This window comes from Neopsephotus bourkii, unplaced genomic scaffold (assembly GCF_033783945.1).
Source record: "Neopsephotus bourkii isolate Nb327-2 ecotype Australia unplaced genomic scaffold, CSIRO-AGI_Nbou_v1 NB_196, whole genome shotgun sequence".
NCBI lineage: Eukaryota > Metazoa > Chordata > Aves > Psittaciformes > Psittacidae > Neopsephotus > Neopsephotus bourkii.
The window spans coordinates 5,921,223-5,944,960 of record NW_026900709.1 but is presented as its reverse complement, the minus strand read 5'-3'; the positions used below and the strand labels follow the sequence as shown (position 1 = coordinate 5,944,960).

General features: G+C 39.6%; 1 protein-coding gene across 1 annotated transcript in view; it reads right to left on the bottom strand.

Annotated features, from left to right (window-relative positions):
* FAM117B (family with sequence similarity 117 member B) overlaps positions 1–23,464 on the bottom strand; it is a 29,577-nt gene extending 6,113 nt beyond the window's left edge. The window contains exons 1-7 of the mRNA XM_061378047.1: positions 22,707–23,464; positions 14,925–15,076; positions 10,136–10,228; positions 9,521–9,634; positions 4,063–4,206; positions 2,845–3,070; positions 1,931–2,051 (exon numbers count right to left, since the gene is read on the bottom strand). Coding sequence (XP_061234031.1) covers positions 1,931–2,051; positions 2,845–3,070; positions 4,063–4,206; positions 9,521–9,634; positions 10,136–10,228; positions 14,925–15,076; positions 22,707–23,319 — 1,463 coding nt within the window. The 5' untranslated portion in view covers positions 23,320–23,464. The remainder of the gene's footprint in view (positions 1–1,930; positions 2,052–2,844; positions 3,071–4,062; positions 4,207–9,520; positions 9,635–10,135; positions 10,229–14,924; positions 15,077–22,706) is intronic.
* Between the last annotated feature and the right edge of the window lie 274 nt (positions 23,465–23,738).

Sequence of the window (23,738 nt, the reverse complement as noted above, 5' to 3'; positions counted from 1 at the left end):
AGGAAGACACTAAGTTCATGTTGCAGATCACAAAACCTGTCCATGCACTGGCATATCCAATATATGAGAAAGCATTCTCAATTGTGTTCTCCAGAAACTTTCACAACCCAACACATTCTGCCCCACCCCAACACTCTTTATACACCAAGCCTTGCGAGAGAAAGCTGGCATAGCAATGTTTCTAATATTGTATGTCTTGGAGCTGTTCATGACCATAGTGGGATTCCCTTCCCCATACTTCTGCCTCCATTGCATGTCCACCTGAGTGCAGCCTGAACCTCTGTAAAAGATAAGACCCTCTTCCTTAAAAAACTCAGTGCAGGGAATAAAATGTAGTATTCTCAAAGTGGCATTTATGATTAAGTACCTGTAACCAGGGAAGGAAGTGTGGAACACCTATTTAGATCCTAACTTGCAGTTTTGCCATCTCAGCATATAATTCAACAAACTCATGCATTATGAAAGACAGATGAAAGAAACTGTGGATAGCACAAGAATGCCTTCTGTGTATCTCGATGCAATATATATCTACTAAACTAGTACAACTCTTTATGGCAAAACCATGGGAATCTGCTCCAGAGCCTCTCTTCTCTGCTGGAAAAAGCTATCAGAAATTTATACCCATTTTTCTCTTGTTGTCAGCACTGTCCTTTAGCTTATAACCTCCCGTTCTCTTCCATGCGTGTGTTAGATAGCTGAATGGACTTCTGTCTTCATTCTAACTGGGCCAAGCAAGCTAATCTTTCAGTATACTCTTGTAGAAGATACTTCTACTCTGAAAAGTAATTCTGCTTATGAAATAGGGTATGTTTCCATGTTAGCTGATTCTCAGAGTGTCCAGAAAAGCCAAAAATCCATTTGTAAGTTTTTCCCCCAAATGAAAATCCTAAAAGCTCCAAACAAATAATGTTAAGCAAAGGTTGAGGTTTAAATAGTCCCGCTCATGTATTTCATGTACATGTGGAATGCAAGTGCCACATGTGAAAATGATTTTTGCATGCGACTGCAGCATCTACATAAAGACTCCTGTAGAAGCCTGTTTCATTGTACAGCAGACCAGTCCTACAGTTACGCAGCAAGGATACCCCAAAAGAAATGCAAATGCAAGTCAAGTTACAATAAAGTATGTTCCTGGAGCAAGTGAAGACTATCCAACCTGTTGGCAATGCAGCTTACACATGCTATGCGTAATGCTATGAAGAGACCATAAAGAATTCTCAGAATACATTTTCAGCAATCAGAAATGGAAAATACAAGCCACCTATACTTTTTTTTAATTACTCCTTACACTAGAATAAGCAGAACTATGCATTGTTGAAATAAGAGTATTATAAACAAATTACGCTTCCTGTGTGATGAAATGAAGTTTTTAATTACAGGTTAAGAGTTCTGCATACAACTAATACAAGGATATAAAACCTCCACTGAAAATAAGAATAAAACATTAAATCCCCAGAATATATCCAATGACAAAAGCTGGCGTTTTCACAATAACCAAAGCATCAAATAGGTAGGGTCAAATTTACTCATCTGTCACTAGAGGTTTCACAGCTACACAGACATAGCTGAAAAGAATACGGTCTTCAGAGTCTAGATTACAATGTGCCTGTCAAGTCATGACGTATTAGCTGATACACCTGTATGACAGCTTCTTATCACATGTGGTTATTAAGAGTTCCTCCCCCACTACCTGCCAGGTAAAAGACAATCTTCTCAAGTTATGCTGGTTTAAGAAGTCTCTCAATATGCTGATTTAAAAAAAGAATCCAGCAATAAAATACACTCATACATGCCACTATATAGTCACACAAAACAGAGATCCGGCTGTTAGCATGGTATTAGTAACTGGACTAATAATTTTGCTCCAACACAAAATCAGTAAACCAATGGGTAACTCTGAATATTTCTTATTTAGTAAAGATCAACTTACAAGCTTTCCTCAAACACTTTAACCTTTTCACAGCCCTCTGGAGGTTCACGCTTGAACATGTAGCTGTTGTTGGGTTTTGGTGAGGTAGCATATTTTGGCAAGGGAGAATTATTCCCATTCTCTGCAGGAAAAGAGTTTCTCGTTACTTTAATGTGTCACACTATAAAAAAACTCCAATAACCCCAATCTTTAAATGCCCCCCAAACTGAAACCACTTCACTACCAATGATATAAAATTAAGAAATGTTTTCATTTGCCTCCAAGTTTATTTGCAAATAAGGTTTATTATCTGAAGCTCTTCACTCCTCTCCATTTCTCCTTATACTATTTTCAGGCTCCTCTTCAATATCTGTTTATTCCTAGACACTTCTGTTTTGTAACTTCAAATGTGAATCTGTGGTCCTGTGCTGTCACAATCCAGCCAAAAGAAATGGGCAGAAGCCATATTCCTTAAAAACCAGAACAAGTTTATGTTGAATCATAAAATTTTTCTAGATTAACTCAGAATACTTCTGATAAAAGAATAATCAAAGCACCCCAAACCGTTAACTTTTACGGGTGCATGTATGAAGTCCTGGAAGGTTGCCCATTTTGTCTGAGATCATGAAGAATACCTGACACAAGCAACACGACTAGCCTACTTTGCTGTTCCACCTGTTGCTGTACACTCCAGCTTCCCCAGCTTGCTTAAAGTACTTTAATCCATTATTTAAAAACAAAAACTTGTTTGGGAAGCACATTCCTCAGTTACATCTATCCAGCTTCAATTACAGAACACTACACAAGTGTGCACACACAGTATCTGGAGCCATTTCTCCATGGATGTGGGAAACAAACCCCTTCTTTTATAACATGCTCACGCACATCACAACAGGTTGCAGTTTAGCTTTGTTGAATTGTTAGTTACACAGTACCTTTATCTCTGGAATCAGCAAGAGGATCATCTGTAGAACACGGACTTTCTTCACTGCCTTCATTAGAGATGGTAAGAAATGAGGTTGGAGATACTGACTGGGAACGGCTGCTGTTATTACTACCCCTGTCTGCTCCACCAGGCGTTTGGGTATCAATGCTGCGAGTACTACTACTACGCTGAACGAGCGGAGGTGGTGCACGATGCCCATCTGGAATATCTTGAGGCTAGTAAAAAACAAAATGTATCAGATGCCTGGCTCTTGCCTGGTTAGCAATTTCTTTAAATACAGTAATGCTGAGGGTTTTTTCAGGTTTCATAAAGCTGTTTCATTCATTACACAAGACTCCAACAGAAAGTAAGTCAGATTTGGAAACTAAGGACAACAGTTGTCAAGCTTTCACAGAATCACAGAATTGCTGAGGTTGGAAGAGACCTTTTGAGAATCACTTAATCCAACACCCCTGCTCAAGCAGACTCAGCTAGTGTCCAGCCAACTTTTGAGCACCTCCATAGACAGTGATTCCACAACCTCTCTGAGCAACTTGTTCCACTTCTGAGCACCCTCACACATCTGAGGACTTGGGGGAGAAAGAAAGAAAGGTGTTTTCCTGCTGTTCAGACTGAATTTCATGTTAATTTATGCCCACTAACTCTTGCCCTCTTCAGCACTACTGAGAAGAGTCCAGCTCCCTCTTCTTCCATCCTGCACATCAGACCATCCCCAAGCTTTCTCTTCTCAAGGCTGAACAGTCCCAGCTTTCTCAGCCTTTTCTCATATGAAAGATGTTCCAGTCCCTCAATCATCTTCATGGCCTGTATTTCTGACACTCTAAATTTACCTCTAAAAACAACTAAAAGTAAAATGAAAAGTTAAAAATGGGGAAGTTATGCTTCAACTGGGATGGGGATAGTTCAGCATGGGCAAAAAGAAGAAAAAGTTACTACAAGAACTCCCAAAACAGACCTACTGCCCTGTTTTACTGAAATTTCTTATTTTACTGGAAAACTAATTACATCACAGTAATCACAGCAGAAAAGGTTCAGATTCAACTCTTCCATTTGCTTTCCAAGAGACTTTTCAACTACCTTTATTAAAGAAAGCAAAATGAATTCCAGGCAAATTGCACTAAAAAACTGTGCAAAACAAAGCTTATAACTGAAGCAACTCAGAGCAAAACCAAAATAACAGAAAACAAGTATGGTGGCAGATACATACAACAAGTTGTTCCTCTTTGTCTCCTGTCTCCTTAATTATTATCTCAATCTCCTGATTCAATCCTTCCACACTGTTTCTGAATCGTGATCCTGTTGATTTGGCAATAGGTATCACAGGAACAAGAGCACTCTTTGGGATGGGAGCCTGAGAAAACAGTGAGAAAGCAATATAGTTACTTACAAAACACAGTTACCGATGCTACTTAAAAGTGAACTTTTAAACAAAACACATCTACACCTCAATATCAAGGATTTACATGAAACTATAGTAATTGTGTTAAAATGGATGCCTTGATGAAAGAAACAGAGCTTCCTTGTTTCAAATCCAATTTCTAGCAGGAAAAGCTTTCAACAATCTAGTTTCAAGACTTCCCTTAGTCTGCCTCCAGCTCAACAACATCTGACAAGTAAAAATTTAACAGAAACATTCAAATATAAGTAATTTTGAAGCCTTTAAAATATATTCACATTCCTCCTGAAATGAGCAGTACCACAATTTGAGTTCCTTCACTGTTGGATTTACCACTTGTAATTTCATTTAAAACAAATTTTAATGGAAGTCTGCTGTCATTTACAGCAACAGACACATGCAGAAGGAAAAGTATTCCACAAATGCAATATCGCACTATGCTAGAAATTAAGACCAACACAGTAACTACATATATAAGGTTGAGAAAACAATTCAGGAGGACTTCCACAGAAAGAATAAAATCCTAAACCCAAATGTTAACACACAGAACATATAAAACATCCAGTGTTTCCAAGTGTGCATGAAAACTCTATGCTCAGAAAACATTACTGAAGTTTTCCAAAGCCCCTTTTGTACACGACAACTTCTTGAGATTTCCCTTCTTTGCCATTAGTATTCCCCCCCCCTTCCCCGTTAAAAAGCCATGCTATCAGAACATTAAATAACTCTGCCCTGAACTTCAACACAGACTCTTGCTGGGGAGTACTAAAGATAATAGAACCTGTCCTGCAAATATTTAGTTCAACTCAAGGAACAGCATGACACTTAAAAGTCACGGTGGACCTCCTGTGTAAAATTCCTAGACTCTATGGCCTAATGTGGTGTGATTGAGAACGTCTCCTCTACTGATTGAAGGACACTAGCATTATCACCTGGTCTTCAAAGTGGTGCATTTGTTATTTGTTGGGGTTTTGTTTTGTTTGTTTCCTTTAATTATCATTTTTGTTGTCTCATTTGTTTGTCTGGTTTTTCCCTTTTCTAAGTACCAAGACCACGCACAGTCAGGCACCAAAGCATTGTGACTTTGCATTCAAATTCTCAAAAACCATGCAAAATCTGTCTAGCAGAAAAGCTACCTTTAAAAGGTTAATGTAAACAAGAGAATTCTAAGTGCAGATCATAATGCTGTCTATGTTCACAGTTACCGAAGTGGCAAAACTTATAAATCCTATTAGTTTTGCTTCACTGACACATTAAGATAGCTATTGACAAAGAGGCTTGCACAGGGACTGCAAAGGCTTCTGTTCAGGAAATGCTTGTGACTGTTTATGTCTACAAAAACTAAACATTTTCATCATGGCCAAACTTGAAAACACTTTCACATGTCTTGCCCAAAGATGAAAAAGAGAAAACAAACAACTGGAGATGAGCACAGAATTCTCAGAAACCATTCTGTTACAAACAAGGCTTTGGATCAACAAGACAGGAAACTAATACAGGTCAATATCCGGTCATAATAGAAGTATATCAGCACAAGCTTAGGCACTAATAAAGATTGTTTATGAACCCAGTTATTAAATATACACATTCTTAGAACAAACTGTACTTGTTAAAAAGTAGAAAACAATGATGCTTGTCTAAGGCTTCAGCAGCCCTTAGCAAAATGGGGAAATTCTCCATTTTTTAAATATTATTGCCTAGCATAGAACTTCCTAAAATCACAGTACTGTTTGAAGAGCTCAAAGTAGAGAAAGCACAAGGTGCTTCAGTAGAGTTCATTATGGCTCAAGACAGCATGTTTCACTTCCAAGAGAAATAATATTCTGCACATGACTGAGGATGACTTGTTAATCCGGAGTGGTAGGGGCGGAAAGAGAAGGAGGTACCATTACAGGGGTGGAACAACCGACCTCAAACCGAGACCCTTCCTTTAGAAATACTGCCTTCCCGGAGGTCTGCATGGAGCTGATTCCTGACATACAGGAATAGGCTACAAGAATCAGACTATTTATCTGTGTATTTGGGAACACGCAATGTGAAGCACAGTGCCAAACACAGGATGGTAATTACAGTGCCCACATAATAATACACTGCCATTGAGTCTTGGTGTAGGACAGTTAAGAGTCCTCAAACTTGCAGGCATGTTCACAGGTATTTTAGGAAAATGCTCTAGCTCTTCTAATTTTTTCAATAGCAACAGAACTTTAAACGGAATCCAAGATCTTTTGATGCTTTTGGATATTAACATCAAACCATCTCAAGGTCGAATGCGTCCTGGCAATTTCACTTTAGAAATGAAACGCCCTACCTACATAAGTGGGCAATAGTGACACAAAGGAAAAAACAAACCCACACTGCATGCAGTTGGTCTCAGTATTAGTGGTTGCTTAGGATCAACAATTAATCAATTTACATTAAGGATACATTCTTCCCAGGAAAATGTAAGGAAGGAGCTTGCTGGTTCACAGCATCAAATAGCAGCAGAACATCAGCCAAGTGCACTGAGAACAAAAAAGATTTTGAAGACCTAATACATTTTTTCCTTGGCTCTGGTCTCAATTTTAGTTTCTCCATTACATTAACCCTGAGAATAAAGGAAGATCCCATGGGCTTGATTCCTATTTACAGATTTAGAATAACGCAATTAATTTAAAAACCAACATTCTCAGAAGCATCCCAAGATCACCTGAGGGGGCTATGACCCTTCTGCAAATCCTGCTTCTTGTAAAGAGAGGCAGAATGGAGCATTTCTAGCATCATGAAAAGGCATACAAAAAAATAAATTCAATTGCTCTGGAATTTTTTTCAGACTACATTTTTATGTACTCAGCAGCAAGGACACAGTTTCCTGGTTCTGAGGAGAAGGACAGGAACAGCTAACAAGCTTATTCTATAGAGATGGTGTGAATTTCTTTCTTTAAACAAAAACCATAGGGGAAAGAAGCACATCCACCAGTTGGAGGCTTAAGTGGCAAGAATCACTGTAAAAAATCTGGCAAAACTCCAGAATGATGGCAAAGCTTAAGTGTTTATCAGTAGGGAAGAAAACAGGAAATAAATCCACTGGAATTGCTTCTTTCAGTTTCAACTACAAGAGTAAGCCATTTCCAAACTGTTAAACAAGAGTTTACCTGGTCTCTGTGAAGGGATCACACCAAGTCAATTTCCTAACACGTTTTCTCAGCCTTGTCAGGAATCAAGCTCCTTGAGCTCAGAAATCTTTCTGTGACCCTCTAGTGTCAACAACTACAAGTTTCCTTCAAGTTGGGAACGTAAAAGAAATTCTAAATATTCTAATCACTAACTGCAAATGTTTCCACACAGTCCTTCCACAAATCATGAAGGAACTGAGCTGCTGCCAGAAGTCCTAGTTTAGCAGTTCCCTAGAAAAGAATGAGAAAGCCTAGGAACTTTGCCCTTGATGCCTACAGTTAGATTTTCATTCTGACTTAAAAAGCAGCCTCCAAATGCTGTTAATCTAAACCCTTCACTTACTCTTTTTGAAGCTTTCTGTAACTTCCCCCCCTTCACAAGTAGCTCAACACAGCTGGCACAAAATTTACCAAGAAAAAACAATGGTTTGGTTTGTAACACAATGCTGGAAAAGCTGCTTTGCCTCAGTTTGTGTTTTATAGTCTGTTTCACAAGACCAAAACCTAATTATCTCTTGTGCAATATTTTATTCACATACTCTAAAATTTGGCAGAATGCAAAGGACCTCCATACAACAAGTAAAATTTCATGGGCATAACAAAATAATTAAGATTCAAGAAAAATATTCACATACATTATCTGGGGTAGTATATATACCCCATAGTAGACAGAGTAGTAGCACCAATGTTCATTTTCAAAATTAAAACCCACTAAGGTTATCTATATTAGAGTGACAATAGCTTAGTGTTCAGAAACCTACAGGTTTGTGGAATACCAAGCCAAACCTGTTAGACTGCATGTAATTCTCCAGTGTACTGAAGGGCTAACAACAAAAGTTCCTTAGTACACTATTTTTCTGGTTGAAATGCCTCAATTGCCCGCAAGTACAGAACAAATCTTCAAACAAGTTGTACAAATTTGATTGAAATACCTGCATCAAGTATTTTTACCTTTTCTTATAATGTGTCTCAGCAAATTTCATAAACTTAGTGAAAAACAAAACAAACAAAGATACAGAAAGGGGTAGATTTAATTATTTGTCTTTCATCTTTTATCATTTTGGACTGTTCTGACTCAAGATACAGCCATTACTAAGATAAGCAGCAAGCTACACTGCACCTGTACTTCAATAAACTGATGAAAACGTAGGAATTTGTCCTACACAGCCTATTTCAAGTTCAAACTGATCTTCTGCTTCACAGAAGGAGGAAGAAACAGTTTCTGTTTGAAGATTTAAAGAGTTTTAAGGAGTAATTTCTAAATTGTGTCAAAAAAATATAATTCTAAAAAAACCCTAAATCATTCTAATAATACAGAATTAAACCTAATAACAAACTGAAAAAGGATCTGTGCGTCTAAAAGCCCATAATTTCTTTTGACCTGCTATCAAATGAGCTAAAAATATTAGCTCTCTCTGAACCTGACCTCATTAACGGTCTTAAGATAAAACTAAAGCTACACACAGAACATGCAGTGGCCTAACCATCACAATTCAAGTGATTACTACTTAAAGTCTCAAGGCATAACAAATGATGGGAAAAAAAATGTAATTTTACATAGGCTGAATGAAGCCATCAAGAGTTTAAACACTATTAATACAGTACATACAAACCCCATTGAATAGCCTTTTGTCAGTAAGCTCTCCAAATCAGTTCATCATAGGATTAGACAAGTACTATTGTCGAGACACAAAATGTGATCAGCAAAAACTACAATTTTATTTGAGTGTATGATTTTACTACTAGTTTGCTCCGTGACATATTCTACATGCAAATTTATAATCATTACAGCAATGCATGATGAGAAAGATAATCAATAGGTTTTGACTAAACTTATCTATCATCCTTTTGTAGGGGCTGCAGAATGCACATTGAAAGAAGGATCTATCTGAAACTCTTTCAAAGTGGGAGTACAAAGCCAAGTATCAAAAGATCCAGAACCCCATACACTCAAGGAAGACAAAGGAAACAGATCTATTTTACAGAATTCACCCATAGCTACAATGTATTTAGCAGTATATGGTATTTCTAAGTTCATTTTAAGACAAATAATAACCTTGAAAAGAATTAAAACCAGCATTAGCTACCCAATATATCTAAAAAGTGCAAAGCCTTACCTGGCTGTGGTTAATGGCTGCATGGTTACCATGAAATGGAGACTGTCTTTCCTTGTCACGATGATGCCTACTGCTGTGTTTGCTTCTCTGCAATTGTTGGCGTAATTTTGCAATCTAATAAGGGAAAAATTTATGTTAGATTTCACCAGATATATTCAGGAACACACAGTTACATCAACTTACTCCATCACTTTGTTAAAATTCTTTACTACCACAACAATATGTAATTATTGCCAGCACTAAATTAGACTCAAGTTACTGTGAACTTAAACTAACTGCCAGTTCAGCTGAAGCCCAGAAGATGCCTCTGGAGGTTTAATAAAAACTTAAAGTACACAGAGTTTGAAAGCAGTTTGGTCACAGCTGTATTTCCACCTTTGATTAAGAATGTCACCTGCATTTGATGCTTTCTTTCCCACCCATTCACATGAATAATTTTAGTAGTCCTGTATTATACACAAATCAATACCAAATTAACATCAATTTCATATTTTTACCAAGCCTACAGTCTGTACCATAAAACAAAGCAGGACGATATTTGTGCCTTCCTGAAAAACTCACAGTAACAGTGTATACCAGTGAAAAACCCAAAGATATCTCAATAGCATTTCTGACCTCCTTGAGTTGACCATTGCTGCCCCATGATGCTGAACGTTTATGTGAGCTTCTCTTCTTTTCCAAATATTCTTCAGCCCAGGCACTTTCTGTCTGCAGCAAGAAGATTACAGAATTAATTTAAAAAAAAAAAAAAAAAAGAAAAAAAAAGGGAATTCTTACTTTCTGGCAGAATTGTCTTGAGACAAATTAGGAGAACAGCGTTAAGATTTGCTAGACTGAGAACTGTGAGTGAGAATTTGTTACTGACTAGAAGCCTTTCTGACAAGTAAAATATGACAAAGTTGAGTGAAACTTTGTAATTTTAAAACAAAATAAAGCCAACAAAGACCACACACAGAGGAAAAACCTCAACATTCAGACGTACTCTAATACAGGAATGTGCTAGATTCCCTTCCAAATTATTGAGCATAAGGCAATATTAACAGCCAGATGTACCACAAGCTGCTGTAGAGCTCTGTAGAACCAGTATGACAATGATGTATTTGAAGGGGATGGTTCATTTTATTTCCTGCACAGATGCTGACCTTGCTGTTTCTGACAGAAATGTCAGCAAGGATACCTTGGCGTAAACATTGTGAAAACCTGCACCAGTACAGCTTCAAAGTCATGTTCTTGTCAGAAGAATGAGAAAAAGGCAGGCAAGCCATATAAGAATCAGTAGAGCTACCACAAAGCAGTGAATTAGTTTATTAATGCCTCAAAAGGCTTCAGATCCCTAGTTGTCTTAGGCCAAGCAGAAAGCTGCACAGGTAATACTAAGCTAGTTTCACTAAACCAACAAAGTTATTCACATTTAACAATGAAACTTGCAAACATACTGCCATGGAAAAGTTCAGGGAAATACAAGGTATTGTTAAGACAAACTGTATTTACTTAAGGTTAACAAAACACACAGGCAAGCTGTGATAACACTGTATGCTTTGTGGACAGTTTGTGTTCCCACCTAACCATGTCCAGAACCACCTTCAAAAGCAGTGAACTGTAAAGGCTCTAAGAATAACATCTAACAGGAATCTTCAGTCACATGAAATATACCTAATGAAGCAGGGGGAAGGATTTCTAGAAGCAGCTTACATAGTGAATTGATAAGAATTTACTCTTCCATTATTGCCACAGAGCAGTTCTTGGTATATAGCAGTCATCTAGCTAACACATCCTCTTAAAAGTCACTGGTAACTCACTTTCTCCTACAGACAGGAACTTTGCCTCAAACCCTCCACATCTACAGTGTGCAACAGCTGTTCCTATATTTGAGACTAGCAGCTTGCAAACCACAAGAGGACCTTACTTACTCCATCTGTACTCAGAACATGGAAACTTGCAAAGCCTTTGATGATGGGGTATTAATCCCCGTTTTGCAAGGAAAATGGATGTGTAACTCCAAACACACAGGCTGCAACTCCCATTGTCTTCAATTAGCAAAACCTCCACTATCAGTAACTTTCCATCTTCATCACTCCAAAAACTAACTAGGACAAATCTGAATAACAAAGTTTGTAGGGTTGCCTTAAAATTTCTACTTGATAACAATATTATAAACCATTAGAACCTATTTTGCCAGAAAAGCACTCATTTGTCTTCATCATAAAATAGAATAATTGATAATTACCATTCCTATGTATCAATCTGGAGTCTCATCCTATCCTCTGGCTCCTGGAACAGTAAGTTTTAGCAACTAATTCTAACTACCCAAGTCAGCATAACCATTATACTTGCCTACAGGAATCTAATTACACCCTAATCAGTCTTTGCATTTAATTTATATTCAAGACTGACTTAAGATTCCAGACCTGTTTCATAAGTTAATACCTGATTAATTTTAAAGGATTTAAGGTTGCTTTGATGCTCATCCACAAAACAAACAGAAATCTTTATGGAGCAAGAGTAGATATAAGACATTATGTTACAGGAAATCTTTACATCGAGACACTAATGTAATACTGTTTTAGCAAGTTTCCTCCTATTTATTCCCCATATTTTGCTTGTAGTACTTGTTTTCAAGAAACAGACCCAATTAGCAATAGACAGAGGTTCTATTTCTCTAGGTTCTCACAGTACTACTACTTGCTTATTAGTTGTTACCATTCACAACATCCTACTTCATATTCTAGAATTACAAAGGGAAATGAGCTTAATTTATCACAGATAGTAGAACACTTAAAAAAAAAGTCTTAGAGGCAAAAAATCTGTAGTTGAAATAAAGTGTTTCTTTAAGAATTAAAAAAAAAATAGAAAGCAACTATCTCATTTTAACCTGTATTATGACATAGCTATATTTCAAACAGCCACAAGCAAAGCCAAACAGGTTTGATTCACAAAGGGAAAAAGACAAAAGATTACAAACACCAGTTACTTAAACCAGTATCTGTATGTACGAAATCTAGCCAAACCCTAGGACACTCAGTAATACACTTACTCATCATCCAACAAACATCCTAAATGCACATAATTTTGTCTGGTTTTATAGACAGGATTCGTCAAAATAATCAGTTGAAGTAGGAGTCTGATACACAGAAGTCTGTGTGACCTGGGATCTCCTACACACCTCTCAGCTATGACCTGTGGGCATCTCTATGAAGGCTGGCAAGCCAAAGTGTGTCACAAATGGCTGTCTCTTCCCAGACTGCTTCCTGGATGACTCCACTCACTATGCCATAAACCCACTGAATCAAGATACTCTGATTACTCATCTTTGAATTTTTTTATTTCTTAATAGATTCACCCTAAACTTTTGAAATCTCAACACACCCGTTTCACATCAGACTTTGTGAAATCTGAAATTACACACTGGAGACAGAATAGCTTGTAATTCAAACACCACATATTCAGTATACCAAACAATAAAAATGGAGAGCCTATACTACTTTGAGAAACTGTTTCAAATCACATTTTCAACTTGTCCTTAGCAAAAATGGTTGCTTAAGCACACCAGAAAGATTAAAAACAACGTCTCATCAGTGTCATATCAACACAAGATTTGGATGTACATCTATATGTCTGTATCCCAAAATTTTCTACCGGTGTGATAAATTCTAACTGAGGAAGGGCAAACAGATAATTTGATTTCCCTCAGCAACATATTAACCTCAAGCACCACTAAACATATTCGTTTTGCAGAAATATTCAATGCCCTTTACAGTCTTCCCATTAATTTCTGGGAATATGTTTCCCTTTATTTAAGGAAACCCCACAATAACAGCCAGGTGTGTCAGAACTGGAGGAAAAAAAACCACAAAAAATGTAAGCCAAAAAAAGGATGTTACCTAATCTTGCTGGAGAATACACAGGTTAACGCAGATTAAACCGAAACTAGACTGAAAGACATCAACTGAATATAGGAGGTACTTTGGCAGTGCTATAGAAATAGTTACTTTGAAAAAGTATTACCCTAAGAAATCAAACATGAATATAAATAGCTAAGTCACCCACTCTGGTTTAGTTCTGCACTAAGCATGAGCAGCAACTCCATGTATATCATACACCCCCTTCATCATCCTCCTTTTACTATTATTTGCTTACCTTTTTCATCTCATCTTCTATCTATTTTTCCAATTCATTTTCCTGCACAGAAAACCTGATCCTCAGCTCTCCTTTCTTCACCAGTTTCTATTTCCACCTTACCCACAGGAGCATATTCCCCTACAAAACACTTTCCTTTTCTGCTCTTTGAATTGCTGATCTTGAGAAGGCCATACAGTAACAACCTGCAAACAGCTGCTCAACAGCCTACACATTTGAGTAGACAGTAGACTGTAACCTACATGGATACATTTTTGTTACTGTTACCAAACTTAAAGCAGGCTCAAACTCAAGCATGTCCTACATGCTGTCAGTTCTTTCATGCTTGTGCTCTTTGGAACCGGAAAACAGGCCTCAAGAATAGAGATTAAAATCTGCTGTGTTTGGCTCGTTCTTTGTAAATTGGAGAATTCCACTGCTAGACTACACACAGAGAAGGACAGGTGAAAAACTGGGATATTTTATGGAAAAATCCATCTTCAATTACTTCTGCATACAGCAGGATACTATGTAACAATAGCACCCTTTAACAGGAATGTTAGAACAGCTGCCATGATAAACGTGTAACTCTTGTAACACTAATTTCATTCAGTTGTTTGTGGTCCAGTCTTCACAGGCGGCATAGGACCAAACTGCTAAAAGCTTATGAAATTTAGTCATGTCAATGAAGTTTATCAGCAAAAACATGTACTTAATTAATATTTTCCAGTTGAGCTAAATTTCAACATTATTCACTGTTCAACGAGGCAGCTGTTCGATGTACAATTCTACACTTGATGTATATATCTCAGTGAACATTTAAAGCCTTTTGCATCCTTCAAGAGGATGAGCAGTCCATCACAGAAAAGGCTACAATACTTTTCATACAGGCACTGCAGAAGGCTTTTTCATTGCATTTTAAGATGGACATTTATACAGGGAGTACCTAAGTTCTCTTGTATAAATTTAAACTAAATAGTACTTCACACCAGTGCAATCCAGTGTACTGCACGATGCAAGAACAATGAGAAAACGGAGGTGCAATACACTAGGGGTTTTCTGAGTCAAGGAGAAAGTGGAACTCTTAACAGATACTACAGTTCACACCTTTTCTTAAAGAATACAAATAATTCACACTCATAATAGCAAAAGTAGGATGCCTGCAACTTGAAAGTGAATGGGAACTTGCAAGCAAGAAAGCTAAAGTGAATGTTTTCAAGGAAAAAGCTTCTTACATCTAAATCCTGTCTTCACATTTAAATACTCAGAAGACAAAAATCTGTTCTACCTGTGTGGCTTTGTCTCTCATACATGGAGCAGCTTGTCCATGATTATCACGAGGCCACTGTCCAGCCAGGTATGGAGCAGCAAGCGTATCCAGTGAGGAAGTCCGGCGAATATTATTGGAAGGGCTTGATGAAGGTGGTCTTGATTTGTCAGCTAGAATAAGAACACTTGATTAGAAAGCAAGCAAGACAGAGAACTTTATTAACTGCCTACAATAAATCATATCAAACCAGAACTATGTTTTTAAGTATACAAGACACTTTTAATGTAGGAATTAAGTTTGCTTTTCCAGGCTTTATTCAATTTTAATAAGCAATTAAATGTGGTTTTATGGTTTCCTTAAGAACAGTCTTATGTCTCAAATGTTGCACTGTACTCACACACCACCATTTCTTCCCTCAAAGGTGCAAAAGTTACTGGATTATTAAATGATAAAGGCTTGGAAGAAATAAAAATATTTAAAGGTTCCTCATATATGAAAGCTAACGAAGAAAATCTATGCTGAACTTTTTCCATTTAATGCCAAGTTTAGAATCATCCCATTAGCCCTTTACCTACTTTAATTCAAGGGATGCTGACACATTTTATTAACCACCCAGTATATGATATATATATAATATAGTGATTCATAAAGAGATTATGAATACATAAGGAGTCATGGATCTACCCTAAGATCCAGAAGTCAACTTTGATGAGGTAATGATTTATATCTCATAAGATAATCAAGACAACTCCTCCCTTTACATGCAACTTGGTAGCTACGTTCACATTTTACACACTACGCCTTTCACAACACCTCAGTTTTTGTGTTTACACAGATTTCTCTCTTCAGAACGACTTATATACTAATAAGAACCCCTACTGAATAGGGTTAAATATAACAGGCACAGGAAATAACACAAGAAGAAAGAATATGGTTAAAACCAAAAATCTGCATCTATCCCATCTGTTGATGATATGCTACAGTGGCAGTGAAAGACAACGCTGTAGGCCAGTAAGTGTAAACACTGTGAAGGAAGGTTCCTCAAAATAGTAATTGGGGTTTGTTAAATCAAAGAGACTGACAAACAGGAAAGACTCTGGGTTTAGATGCACATATATGGTTACACATTCTTTGTTACTAGTTATTCTAGGTGTAGAACGCAAATCCAGAGATCTCAGTGATCTATACTATCAGTTAATCTACTCCCCACAGGATCATACCCAGAAGAATTGTGTATTAATCTTACCTATAGCAAATACAAAATGCCTAAAACAAATAGCTAGAACATAGCAAAGATGACACAGAAATTGAATGAAAGCTTTACAAGGGCACTGGAAAAACTCAGTCATATGTCTTTCCTGACTGGGCCTTCAGATGAATTCTGTGCTCGAAGTATAAACAGCATAGCATTTGTATTCTACATTAACACACTTAGGGCCAAAAGAAGTTATGTCTGATTAGTGTCTGACTGTAGTCAGAAAAAAAAATACTACCATCAGATGCCCAGAATTCAATTTCTAAGTTATTTCAATCTACTAAAGATAAATAAATAATAAAGATACATAAATATACTTGTTAGGCATAGATTTCAGTGGTGTGGACAACACCACAGCCTCATAGAACACCAGTCTTTCAAATCTAAGTCTAGTGACATTCTATATTAAATATCCTCACGCAAATTTTGCATTAGAAACGTACACATGAAAATTGTGGGAAATATTTCAATTCGATTATATGGAAATAATTATTAGCACTCTAATCAGCTACATTCATGTAAAGCAGTCCAGAAACCTCATCTGGTTTAATATTTCTACTAGTACCAACAATGGTAAAACCTTACTACTGAGCTCATAGCACAGGGAATCTGCTCTCAGGGAATAGCAGCAAAGCACAGTTTATAAATTCCCATGCTCTTAAGAAATTCCGTAGCTACTACTGCTAGCACCATAGAGTACACTGAAGTGTCTGTTTGCACCAGAAGATTTCTGTCTGTATCAAAATATTATTCCTTAAAAATTACACTTGCTTTCAAAGTTATATCAAACGTGCTATTTGTCTCAGAAATAGCTGCCATACTGTCCCTATTAGTGTTTCTTCTGAATTATTATTCTCCATCTTTAAGAAGCTTCTCTCTTTTTACCAAGGGGAAACAGAAGGGATGTGAAAAAAGAAAATGACAAAATCAGGAAGTGTACGTAGTCAGTCACATTCTCTGCAAAGGCACTGCAGCAGACAGCTTCAAAACTGAAGCAGGAGAAACTATCACCCTCTCCCCTCCTCCACCAAAAACAAAAAGAAAAAAAAGAAGTGGAAACAGTATTTTGCTGGGCAAACAGACAGAATGAAAACTGAAGAGCCTGTTTACTATTTAAGTTCAAGGGAAGCTGCTCATTTCAAGGCACAAAGCCTGCAAGTATACTCTCTTTATTCTGATTTTAAAATTCCTCCAAGGAATTCTGTTTTCAAACTACTTCGGGTATGTTTTTACTTATTCTTCCACCTTCACAACATGTCTTAATACAAACTGTGAAAAAGTCTACTACATAATTTCTCTTGCTCTTTCAAGAGGAAATTTTCAATGGAACATACACAATGTTTTCATTGCACTTTCCTCCACAATACTTGAAGCAAGCGTTCAGCTGCTATTTTTCCTTGATGTGACCTACATAACAAGAGATCTGCCTCCATAGAGATAACAGTTACAACAGCTGTGGCTGATGAAAAACAATGGAGCTGTTTCATCAAATAGATGCTTCTTGAATATTAGATCTGTTTTAATTGGCCCGATTATCTCTTTAAACCAATATTTGTGATAAATATCAACCCTCCTATACATCCACCACTACTCTAAGTCTATTCAGAAACAAAGTCTTACTGCAATCCAGCTTTAAACAAAGCAAAACAACAACACAAAACATAAACAGAAAATACACAATACAAACCAACCAAGCCCATAACAGCCAAGTTACCATGTCTTCAAGAGTCACTGCAGTACAACTGACCAACTGAGGTTGCTAGAGGTAAACTGGTATCACACACAAATACTGCAGTTGTCAAGCCAGGCATCTTCGAAGGCAATTTAAACTAAGGCAGGCTAACAATGTGACTGAAGAGCAAAACGGAACAAATACAGATGCTTATGGGTAACTAACTACCTGAAGGGTAAGAAAGAAAGAAATAACTGAAGGGTAAGAAAGAAAGCACTGACTTAGGCAGGTCTTAACATATAAGTCCTACAACTACAACTGGAAATCACAGTGTGAAAACACATACCTTTGAATTGGATGCCCCATAGGAGAAAGTTGCTATATATAAAAGAAAGGAAGGGTAAATAAAAACTGGGAAGATACCACACATAAGAAAGTCCTAAAACACAAAACACTGAAAATTCACCTTTCAGTTTTTCAGGAAAAGTTCAGAACTGCTGTTAGAACTGCAAAATAAGGATTGCAGCTGAAGTGTATCTTGAAGATTGATCTTACAGCTCTACTGTATTTGAAATAGAAGTTTTGAGAACGGAAAATAAAAACTCTATAGAAACATTTTAACACACACCATAAGAAAACCAAACAAAACTAGCAAGCAGCAGAAAGAGCCACTGAAAAAGCATAGGACACAACCAATCTCACAAAATTCCCTGATTTCTGATTTACATTTTTTATACAGGTAGGATATCCAAGAAAGTGAGAAACAGCGAGACCCAACTAGCTTCTCTGGACTCTAGGCATAGGCTGACCTTTCTGTTCTGTTTCGGTCACCCTTTTCCACAGAAATGACATTCATGGGATCTTTCCCATACACAGCTGTCTTTTCCCAAAAACTTATACAAACACAACTGATCTCAGGGGCTTCACCTAGTTTTTATGTTTCCTTGAAAGTACTCAACAGGCTTAGATAGTATTGAGCACAGACAAAGAGCACAACTGTGTATATTCCCTTTGGAAGACAATGTTAGCTGTTATCTTTACATAAATGTAAAAGAACTACTCACGCTTTCATTCTAGTAATTCAAAATGATCTCACAGTAGGAGAATGACTCAATCAATGTTTTACAAAACCAAATCTCAGAAAGCCCAAGATGTTCAAGTTACTTAATTCTAGTGAATGAAAACACTTTTAATCCAAATAAACTCCCCTGAAGTGTTGGCCACAAGAAACTTAAAAGTATGATGCTGCAAAACTGAATTCATTTTCTTTACACCTACCATTTGTGAAACAGCTTAGGTAAGCAAAGCAGGCATGTAATGGTATACAAAGCCTGTGCTCTCTTATCCTACAGTATCATCTTTAATAACTACTGCAAAACCTTGGTAATTAATGTTGACAGCACTGCAGCTACTACTGTGTCAATCATCAAATTCTTCAAATAAAAAAAGAACCCTACAGTGAAATTTAAGAGTATAATAGAGCTCCATTCCTTCTCCCTACCCCAAGGAGAGGTTCATATCTGAACTCTTCAAGGCTTTCCAATATACTGCTATAACAATTGTCATCATTTCCTTTCACACAAGTAGACTTTAATATTAAAGACCAAAGTAGTTCCAGATAAAACTGATTTTCTCCTTAATTTTCAGAGTGAGTTTAAGTGTTCAATTCAGTGAACAGGAATATACCAGAACATTGAACACCCAGCAGAGAAATTCTTCACAACCTCAAGGCACCTGAAAGGGTCAATAAACAACTGCTATGGCTCTGGCATGGACCTTCTTGTTTACACAGCCTGGTGCATTATAACATTTTTTGGAACTGAACAGTTGAACTCTTCCAAGATGATGTTTTATTTAAGAACACATATAAAAAGATCACATTTGATCTTTACTCGGTAAATAAACCAACACAAAAACAACAATAAAGGTACAGCTTACATATTTATCTCATTTTGCAACAATCTACTAGTAGATCAAATCGATATCCTCTAACAGGGGTGGCATTACATATGCATAAAGAGCATATGTGAAAACTGAACCAAAACTGGAGATTGAAGGACAGACCTCACACAGTAGAAACGAGGCCATATCAGTGATGGAAAGGCCACAGCACTTGAACATGCAAGCAGAAGCTGAAGTCTGTGAAATAAGTGCTAGAGATTGCAGAGAGGGAAAGTAAAAGATGAAAACTGTGTAGTAGGAAAACCCAGGCTATTGGTCATATTTAGGAGGGAAGCAGCAAGAAAAGCCCAGAGATTTAGAAATTGTACCATGGAGTCTTCAGTTTGTAATTATGTCATCATCAATGGAAAAATTAAGTTAAGTATGTCCAACATTTAACTGAAATTCACTTCAGAAAACAAACCGGGAAAACCCCAAACAAACCCAACAAAAAACCACACCCCAAGAAAACTCCACCACCAGAAAACTCAAAACCAAGATATTAAGTCACATTTGTAAATTCACAAGTTGGGGTTTGCAGCTTGTGTCAAGTAGTGTTAAGTACATTGATGAAAACTACATTCAAAACTATTCAACTATTTCAAGGAAAGAAAATCTGGAAAACATGGAGTCTAAACTTCCAGAACCAGTACTGCAGTTCAGAAACAGCTATCATTTGTCTAACCTCAAGGTTCATTTTAATCTAAAAAAAAAAACAAAAAACCGATAGCTGCAGCTGCAGAAATGAACAAAAACCATCATCATCTGAAAACAAGAAACAGGAAAACCCAAGTTATTCTGCAGTAGATTCTGACTGATACCCTGAAGTGCCCTGCATGGCTTCACAACCTCATTAGCAACTAGCATGTGCTCAGCCACCAGTAAATTTTCTTACCTAGGTGAAGAAAAAACTGAAGTTAACTCAGTCTCTATCAAGCACTGGACTACAGAAGACAAATGCTAAGCAATATTAAACAGGTTTAATTTGCATTCTGGGCCATTACAAGTACTGTTCAGAAAACAATTTTGTTTTCATACATCTGGTAAAAAGCTAGTGGAGTTACTTTAACACAGTAACCAAGTGACTTGATTCTTTCTATAACTGAATGCTTAGGTCCATTAAGGAAGGCATGGTTTCAAGAGACTTCTACACAATGATCTGAAGACAGTGCAATTTTTCCACCCTAAAGTGGTTGACACATGCCTTTACAAACAGGTTTCGATTTCAGGGCTAGCCATCCTGTTCCTCATTCTCCAGGCCAGGAGACTGCACCTTGGGCAAATCACAGGAAGAAGACAGGATTGTGTTATGTGTATAAAGTTTTTCAGATTACTGATTAACAAGAACCTCAAATAAAGGATACACACATTCCTCAATCCAAAGGCTTGGAATATAACCTTAAAAAAGGCCATGTTACTCTTATTCAGAAAGGAGAAAATCTAATTCAGAACATAAACACCTTTGTGACACTGCTTTCTTATACTGCAGGCAAGCAGTCATATGGTAATCTTGAAGGGGTATGTCTGAATTAAAAAAAAATGATAAAAATTAAGTTACACACACATTAGCTTAAATGCTATGTACTATACCAACTGATTATGACTGGCTTAATTGGGCAGCATCATTCTTCAAGAGCCAGGATAGAACAAAAAAGAAAGCTGACATGGTGGCAGTCTGGTTATAACCATTATTCTAGAAGGGTGAGCAACATTAGGAGAAGCAGAAACGTTGAATGGAATCATGTTGGTCCTATATTTCTGCATATACACTTCTGTATATTAGTTAACTTCACTGAGCAAGTTATCACACGCAATTTTATAAAAGAGCAGCTATAACCTTTGGCATCTCAGAAGTCACAGATTTTCCCAGATTTGAGGATACAAACACAAAGCCTCATTCAAGTGTTTCTGAGTAAACTTTTATCCCAAGAAGAACAAGGACATACATAAGCCTGTTTTACCCTCAACCAGAAGCCAAATGTTGCTTACATTTCAGGAGTCCCAGTAAGTATGTTTTAATTGCTCAATACCATTAAAAAAGCAGTTTGCTACAAAATGCATGCCATTCCCCACACTATTTTCTACCCTTGATGTAGCACAAGCTTGTCATCACTTAAGTTCACACATCCTTCTGCAGGGTTCATGTTGAAAGTAACTACTAAGAGAGATAACGAGCACTTTTTTCCTGTATCTATGTGCAATGCCTACAATGCTGCAGGCTTACTAATCACAAGCTTGCGGACACAGGATCGAAATCACACAACATCTGGGACAAGATGCACAGAAAGGGATGAAGATGTGAAAGCTTCACAAAAGCCCCCAAACATCAAATACACTTTAAGCTTGTACCGAAGTACCTGATGCACGTCTAACCGCTGACCCCCTCTCATCTGGAAACCCCCAAACACCAAATACACTTTAAGCTTGTACCGAAGTACCTGATGCACGTCTACACCGCTGACCCCCTCTCATCTGGAAACCTTTGGCAGTACTTGCAGAAGGGCTCACAGCAATAGCTACAACTCCCCACATGGCATGCTTGGCTTTCTCCGCCCGTCTTCTAACAACCAGGAAGCAGCAACAAAAGCAACAAGCCCTTCGATGCATGCACACTCCTCAAGTGCCGCCGCCAGTCACAGAAGGCTCGGAACGGGCGCAAGCCTGGGCACGGCCCCTGTGTCCCTACCTCTCCTCCCAGGAGCGGAGGACGCCGCCGATCCCAGCCCTACCACCCCGCAAAGCGTTCCCTGAACCCGGCCACGCCGAGCCGCCCGGCGAGCGCCCGCTGCCGCTCCTCCCGCAACCCCGGAGCGGTCTGGCCGTGGATCACCCCCCCCTCCCCCGCCCTCCCCTCAGATACGGGTCCGCTCCCCGCCAGTAACGCCGGGCGGCAGCAGGTGCGCGGCGCGGTGTGGCCGGCGGCAGCGCTCACCTTTGCAGACGGGGGAGCTGGGGCTCTTTCTCTCCGGGGAGCTCCTGCCTTGCTCCGGCGAGTGCCGCCGGTGCCGGACCCTGCCCGCCGCTGCGGCGCTGCCCTCGGGCAGCGGAGGCACGGGAGAGGAGCACGGTGAGAGCCCGCAGCCCAGCGGCGGCGGCGGGGGTGGCGGCGGCGGGAGGTGGTGGGGCCGCGGGGGGCTCCCTCGCGCTCCGCCGGCACGCGTGGGGCTGCCCCGCGAGGAGGCGGCGGCAGCGGCGGCGGCTGAGGCGGCGCCGCCGCCCCCTCCCCCCGGCGTCTGCGTGGCCATGGCGGGGCCGCCGCGGCCGCTGCCGCCGGTGGGCGCCGCGCGCGTGGGGCTGATGCTGCGCGAGGCCGGCGCCGCGCGTGGGAGACCCCCGCCCGGGGCGCTCGCGCCGCCGCTCCTCGTGGGGCTGCCATGTTGCTGCTGTTGCTGCTGCTGCTGCTTGAGCTGGAAGGGCACCGTGGCCCGCATGGGCTGGAGGCGACTGCTCGCTCCGGCTCCGCCGCCCGCCGCCGCCGCGCCTCCTCCCGCCAGGGAGGTGGCCGGGGTAGGGGAGCCGTTGCGCCTCACGCGCTGGTGGGACATTGTCCGCTGGGAGCCGGGGCTCGCGGAAGACCGTCGCTGGCGGGGAAGTCAGGGAACGGCGCCGGGCGCAGGCAGCTCCTCGCGGGGGTCCGACGCCTCAGGTGGTGCCAATCACGGCCCCGACTCGCCCTCGCTGCCGTCCCCAGCCCGGGGCGACCCGCGCTGCCTCCGGACCCTCCGCTCGCCTCATCAACAATAGTGCCCCGGCCGCCCCGCCCCGCCCCCTGCGCCCTCCCATTGGGCGCGCCGCTTCTCGGCTCGCGCAGCTACGGCGCGCCCATTGGCTGCGGAGCGCGCTCCTGAGTGGCCGAGCCTGCGCCGGGAGGGAAGGGGCGGGGCAGCGCTTAAAGCCACACACGCGCGCGCGCGCGTGGCTGACGGCGGGGCCGCGCGCTGCCCGCGGCACGTGCGAGGCATCG